Below are 7,668 nucleotides of genomic sequence, written 5' to 3'. Positions count from 1 at the left end.
GGGGGGGGTTTAGCCACTCCCTAACCCGCAAATCGGGTTTATATTTTTCCCCGGGGGAAGTTACAAACCAAAACCAGTTTGATTTTCCTGGCGTGTTTCAAATTCACATTAAATCAATTGTTCTTTCAATATCTTTTTATAGCTCAGAATACATGGCAAATGCAATCATTATATTTGCACTATATATTTTCTATAAATTTTCCCGAAAGTTCTCGAGTTCCGAAGCCCGAGAAAATCCCGAGAAACCCGCAAAATCCCGAGCGCCCGAAAGGGTCAGCCCGAATCCCGCACGAGCCCGAAAAGTTTGGGCTTCGGGACGGGCTCCCGTTGCGACCTCTGTTGCGTCTCTCAGTAGTGCAGTAATGTCAATACATTTATTCCAGTGTGGTGCAAACCAGCGTGCTATGGAATAAATGTATATGTCCTGTCCGTTTCGGATTCAAGGACGGACAATTTCATTTCGTCCGTCCGTTTGCCATTTTGGTCGTCCGAAAAACACCCGAAAATTAAATTTTTGAAACATCCGATAAGCTATTATCACTTATTTTTCGACGACGAATTCATTTCTGATATTGTTTTATACAAACGGACATAGACTTCCTAAGTCCATAAACGGACAAACAAAATAAAATTGTCCGTACTGGAATCCAAAACGGACAGGACAAAACTAAATTGTCCGTCCTTAAATCCCAAACGGACAGACAGAATTAAATTGTCCGTCCAAAAAAAATCACATCTTGGACCAATTTTTTAGCGTTTGATGGACATTTGGCCAAATGAAGTCATGACAACGGTCTTATTTCAGTTTTTATTGTATACTATTTTAAAGCCTACGTTCACAGCAAAAAAATAAAGCTAATGCGATCTACTTATGACGTCTGGTTACAAAGTTATTGCTCCCCAAGTAATGACATATCGATATTTTGCAATATTTTAGCACTACTTATCACATCAGCAGCCATAACTACTCTACCAGACGTCGTGAACAGGTTGCATTAGCCTTTTCAACTACAAACATCAATTTTAAAATGCCATACCGCCAGAACTGAAATATATCATCTCCCATGGTTTAATCTGCTTCAATGTACACCACAACCTCCAAAAATGGGTCCAAAAAATAGATAATTATCTATACTGATATTTGAGTTGTTTATAAAGTTGTTCTTTACGGTATTTGATAAAAAAATTGAATTTTTTGGACCCATTTTTGGGGGTTGTGGTGTACATTGAAGCAGATTAAACCATGGCAGATGATATATTTTAGTTCTGGCTGTCTGGAATTTTAAAGCTGTGGACGTCTGTGCACATTATTTATGAAGGATAAATGTAATAATGACATAAATGTCCTTTAACATAAGCAGTTCATGTGTTTTTTTTGTTTTTTTTGTTTTTATCGGTGTTCATATGCTGCGTTAGTGCACTATACTATTTTATTTTCAACATTAACTGTGGCACAGAAACACTTCGAATTTGCTGTGATGGACAAAAATCTTGTTTAGCTGAACATTTTTGACATCGAACCTAGTGGCACCCATTGGATAAGCTAAAACTGTTCGAATGTTTACGGAAATCTTTGAATCTGTCAAAATAACAGATTAAAAATTTTGTACGATCTTTACCAAACTTTCTAAAAAGACAACTGAACTCAATCATATGAAATTACGCGTTGAATACAGTTTTTTATTCGAACCGTTATATGAATTAATTTTTGACAGTTTCAAATGGGGATCGAAATGATATCTTGAATGATTATGTCCAGAAATGCACTCAAAATATTGCACCGATTGCCAACCCCTATAAAACTCCCCAACTTCACTTATAATATTGTTATACTCACTATGACCTAGTATGGGCATTGCCCTACCCATCGGTACCACACCCAATACTGTACACCATATGATCCAAACCTCATACAAAACGGGACATGGTTCTTTTATTTTATTAGAACTTTTCAAATTTTCTCACATCTGATGGTGCATCATGAAACATTTTGCGTTACATCTAAATATAAAAATAATGATTTTACAGAACAACCGTCTAGTAGCAGCTTGTCTACAACAACATCAAGGTAGTGAATATATCATATTTCGTTTATTCATCAATTTTTGATTTTACTAATATTAAATACAATTTTTCAATGAAGCGTCACATCAATGACCTCTCTTGAGCATGAGAGCAATGATACCTCGGTTTCTGCAAGTGATTACGGAAACGACTTGGCAAGCGATTATGGTAATGATAATTGGGATATTGCTGGTGATATGGACGTAAGTATTTATTCCAGTTGTTCTTTTTTGTGATTGGGATCATATCTATGATTCTATCCAACACTAGTTTTTCTTATTATTTTGAAAAATCGCTTATTAAAACGAATAAAAAAATTCGACATTTTATATTGAATTTTCCGAATTTCACGAATTTGGATGTGGCCATATCTGAACAGGCCAACCTTTTTGCAAATTTCTTCAGTAGCAACTACGATGATTCAACGAGTCAAGGCGTTGAAAAATACTATTTTTGGTGTATTGGCCCAATTTTGGTGTAAATTGCTGAAAAAAGACCCTGCACCGAAGGTGTATTCAATACACCACTCATTTTCGGTGCAAAATATGCTCCGTTCCGGTTGCATGCTCCAAAAACCAATAGCGTTGGAAATACACCGATTTTGGTGTATGAAATGATCTGGTTTTTATTCGATGCATTTTATACACCATCGGTGTAAATTTGGTGTATATCATTTACCACCGCCATATTTTTCGATTATTTACATCGTTTATAAGAAGGTATGGTCAGGGCTTAAGAATCGCACATTCATTTCACAGTACAACTCATTTCAGTGAGAGCCACAGCGCTCGTGTGCGATGGTCTTCTCATAACAACTGAGTTGTATGCGCACACTGCTCACTTACTTCTCCTCTGCTTTGTGCGGATCTTCGTTCGGTCGAAGAAAAAAATAAGAAGAAGTAGTAGTAGTATGTTCAACATAGCCGAGACATGTTTTTTTACTCTGCGTGTCTGCTGTGAGTATTTGAGCGCACATTGAACGGACAGTGATGAACTCATTTGTATTTGAGAACTTGTGAACTGTTCGTCGTCTGTTCGCACACGATATTGTGATGCATTGCGCAGGGTTCACTCTGTGCGATTCTTAAGCCCTGGGTATGGTTGACGCCATTGCAAATGGCTAACAAAAGCAAGAACAATTATTGAAATTTTCAGCATTATTTCCAGGTGAAACCATTATTTTATGATGTTTTTTCGTCACTTTTTTCATATCCTTTTGATTTTTTTTTGCCTTGATTTAAAAATTGAAAAAATAGTATTTTTTTTTTAAATTATAAATGTATACTATACATTATATAGCTTAGAGCGAAAATGTCATACAGAAATGTTGCGCGGAAAAATGTCACAAATAGAGAAATTATCAAATAGAGCAGCTATTTTTTGTCAAATAGTGAAGCTATTTGGTATCATATGCTTGCTTTGACACCAAATATCTCTTCTATTTGATACCAAATAGCTCTTCTATTTGATACCAAATAGCTCTTCTATTTGATACCAAAAATTCGGAAAGTCAATTTACGAAATCAGTTCAAATTCAAAATATCAGCTCAAAATCTTTTGCACAACATTTTTCATTTCACTTTGAAATCTCACTCAATTCGACAAATTTTATGTCAAAATGTCAAAGTGGAGAAAAACGACATAGAGTGATATTTCAGAATGGAATAAAAAGTGCTGTGCAAAATGTATTGAAATATAAATCAAAACCAATTATTTGAATATAGTTTACAGCCGTAATTGGTAACAGAATATTAAAAATTTTCGCGAAGATTCTTTTGAAAGAGTCTCTTTTAAAAAACTCTTTCGATTGAATCAATGGTGGCTCTATCGAGCGGATGGGAAAATTTAAACCCTGTTTGAAGGTTAAACCAAAAACTTTGCCGTCGTTTTTTTATTCATAATTTAACTTTTTTTTTGTTTTTTTTTTCTTCACTTAAATATATATTCAGTTGCATAAGAAAAACTATTCACAATTTTATACTTTTAGACCTCACAAGACCCAAGCAGTCCAATAGCAGCAATGCCATCTACCAGTTTGTCAATAGCATCAAATGCACAGAATTTATCAACGCAGAGAAATATAGATCCACGTGACGAATGGTCGTGGAATGATTGGGGAAGTTTAGAGGAACAACCAGTGAGTAATAATTCTTACAAGTAAACTGACCCAACTGTCACACGTCGATTTTTAAATTGAATATACAGATCAATGGGGAATGAAAAAAAAAATTGACAAAAGGGCAGCGGCCCCTTTTGGGTCATAGTGGGGATATGGTCCCTTCTTTACAATGCTTCGTCTGATGGTTTTTACAAAAGAATGCAATTTTCTCATACTAGAAATGGTTTGAGGAAAAAATATGTCGATATGAAATGTTCAGGATACTCCAGAGAAAATGACACCTTGGGTGGAGCTGCTCTCTACCCCTGAAATGAAATGGAGGGTCAAAAAGTGAAAAAATAGCGAAAAATGAACAATGCATCCCCAAAATAGGGTCGAACTTCCCTTAACCCTCAAAACAAATTACATTTTTGGATTCCTCGTGAAAAATTACCCTTAGGTTTAGAACACTTCCCATCAAAAAAAATTCATCCCTTATGTCCTAATTTAAGGCCGGGATGTTAAACAAATCGTACCCCAAACCTTCCCATGCATTCCGGTCTTGGTCAAGAGTATAAGGGACGATTTTTTTTTGATGGAAAATGTTCTAAACCTTAAGGTAATTTTTCACGAGGAATCAAAAAATGTAATTTGTTCGGGGGGTGGACGGGTTTTTTTTGACCCGATATACAGAAAAAATTGGTTTTTTTCAAAATTATTGTATGAAGACTTCCAAAAGAAGGGCTCGGAGGGGGTGACCCATTGAATATAGTGTAAAATAGATAGCCCAGAAAAAATTAGCTATAGTTGGTCATACATTTTTATGCAAAATTTCCACTCCAAGAGGTAGAAAATTGACTCTGTAATAATTGACCCCAGATGTGGGGCGATTTTTGCCAGTTCAATTTCTGGGAGACTGGGTGCGGAGGGCCGTTGGAAAAATACATATTTCCACTAATTTGGGTATGGAGAATCCAATATTTTGGGTTTTAGGTCAAAAAAGTGTGACCCCTGGGCAGGAGACCTCCCCAAGAAAATATTATGAACGTTAAATCCGAATTTCATGACAGAAAAGAAGACTTGTTGCTTGAATATCATACTTTTTGCATGCAATATCGGAAAAATAGAAAGCGGGATAAATTGATTGAATCAAAGAACAAACTGGTTTCAGAAATGATGTTTTGCAGTTTCTAAGCGTGGCATTTACTAACATTTTGAATTGAAAAAAAATTAAATGCCTTACTATACGTAGACCTCCCATCGCGTCCGGAAACGTCCGGAAAATCGTGAAATTCCTGATATTTTGGTATGACTCCGGATTCCGATTTTTTTTATATCGATTTCTCAGCAATTTCCGGATATTTTGAAATTTTGAGAAAACGTATTGAAAAGTTGTACATTTTTACACAATTTCATTTAAAATTTAATGAAAGTTACTTATTTCAGCACTAGGGTGCTTTCGTCACTCGCGCCTGCTGTCGCCGGCTGTGATTTCAAACCGTTCGAATCAAACACAACCAACATTTCATACAAATGTACTCAATCTACTCACATGCATACCCTACAAGAATTTTGCGACAACGTTTACGCAAACGTATCAGCAACCTTCCGCAATAGTTGTCACAAAATGCATGAACTGTGATCAACTTCATTCGAATTTAGTTTGTTGTATTTTAAAAGGCTGCAATGGCTGATTATTCTCCTTAATAATTATTTTAAATAAGTTTTTATGTCTTATAAGCAACGATGAGCAACATGAAAAGTTTAAATAAAACCATTTGAAATTACGTTTTCAATGTAATGAAGTTGGATACAATTCGAATTTACATGTTTACGCAATGCGATATGTAGACGTTAATTTTGCGTAAACCTGTACATTGAAAATCCTATCGCAATGCGGAATGTCGCGGGTAGGTTTTGCTTTACGGCGACATGTCGACGTAAACCTCAATTTATCGCAAAATAGGGATAGTAATGTAGGGATAGTAATTTATCTGCCGAAGTCTTCAAAATCAGCAAAGTGTATCACCGTGCAACACAAGTTTCTGCACATAAGAAATTCCAATTGCTTGTTTTAGAGGACCAAAAACCAAGCACTTTTGCATCATTAGTTTCTTCGAAACCACGTCTAGATTTTTTTTTATCGATTTCTGTAGTTCTTTTGGAAACCTGAAAAATCAGCGATTTTTGTTTATACTCAAAACATCATTTTTTGCTCATTTCTTGGCTGGTGTTTATTGAAAATGATTGAAAACGATTGAAACTACAATAATACATTGAATTGGGGAAAGAAAAATCGATTTTTTTTGGAAAATTTTGGATTTTTGCTCATTTTTATGGAAAAATTGACTTTTTTTGCATTTTAATCGAAATTTCTTCGCTCTTATCTATTGAAAAGGATAGAAAACGATTGAAACTACAATAATACATTGAATTGAACCTATATCGGGAAGAAAAATCTCATTTTTTTGGAAAATTTTGGATTTTTGCCCATTTTATATGGAAAAATTGACTTTTTTTGCATTTTAATCGAAATTTCTCAACTCAAATCTGTTGAAATTGATCGATTACTACAGAAAACGATTAAAGTTACAATTATACGTTAATTCATACATACATTGAGCTATTCAGAAGCCAGCGCTCACAGAGAGATGGCGCTGAAACCCCATTTTCCAGACGTACAATGGAATATTCTGGAAAAATGGTGATTCAATGATCAGTTTGACAGATCAACTAACAGTTCGACGATCTGACAGCTCTCTGTGTATGATTTCCAACAACTCATTCACATTAGAAATAAATATTCTAATATATAGTACACAAAAAATATTATACCAAATAAAAGTGGTCAAAACTAAAAAAAGTAAAGTGTAAGAGTGAATTGATTCAAAGTTACATTTCACATTGTTCATTGTGCAAAAATGTCGTGTCGCAATAAGAACTCGTTTTGCTATGTGTGTGCTTTATATACGCCAAGTGCTCATGCTCGCTCTATGACAAAAACATTTATTAGCGGCTTCGAGAAATATTTTCAAACTTTGTACGTGACAAAACCATATGCACCAGATATTGCTTGCGAAAACTGCTATCGTCGTTTAACTGCAGTTGATAACAACAAAGAAACAGAAGTTTTTAAAATTGTGCGGCAATCAATTTGGTTTGAAATTGATGAACACGAACCCGATGATTGCTATTTTTGTTTGACAAAGCCAAATTTCTTCGGTTTTAATTACAATCAACGAGAAAAGATTCAGTATGCAGTTTGCGAATCTGTTTTGCCTGCAAAAAATCGCTCAATTGAAATGCCGCAATCTCTGATGCAAATGGCAGAACAACAAAGAGAACTACAACGACAACTACAACAACAACAACAACAAACATATGATCCAATGGAACATTTTGACTACCCTGAAGCTGGTGGTGCTGCTACTTCTTCATATGTTCAAACTACCGGCTATACATCTGAGTATGTGGCATCTGACTTTGTTGGTATACACTTGGTAACT

The 7,668-nt window shown here is 35.2% G+C and overlaps 1 protein-coding gene across 2 annotated transcripts in view; it reads left to right on the top strand.

Moving 5' to 3' along the window:
- Positions 1 to 7,668, top strand: part of LOC129578957 (N-terminal kinase-like protein) — a 25,505-nt gene that overhangs the window by 5,944 nt on the left and 11,893 nt on the right. For both annotated transcript variants that reach the window (XM_055468363.1, XM_055468364.1), the window contains exons 8-10: positions 2,029 to 2,068; positions 2,144 to 2,267; positions 4,052 to 4,201. In XM_055468363.1, coding sequence (XP_055324338.1) covers positions 2,029 to 2,068; positions 2,144 to 2,267; positions 4,052 to 4,201 — 314 coding nt within the window. The remainder of the gene's footprint in view (positions 1 to 2,028; positions 2,069 to 2,143; positions 2,268 to 4,051; positions 4,202 to 7,668) is intronic.

This window comes from Sitodiplosis mosellana, unplaced genomic scaffold (assembly GCF_009176505.1).
Source record: "Sitodiplosis mosellana isolate CC-2019 unplaced genomic scaffold, AAFC_SMos_1.0 Smas_scaffold_6226, whole genome shotgun sequence".
Lineage (NCBI taxonomy): Eukaryota > Metazoa > Arthropoda > Insecta > Diptera > Cecidomyiidae > Sitodiplosis > Sitodiplosis mosellana.
Note: the sequence above shows the minus strand (reverse complement) of the source record. Positions and strands in the feature narration are given on the sequence as shown.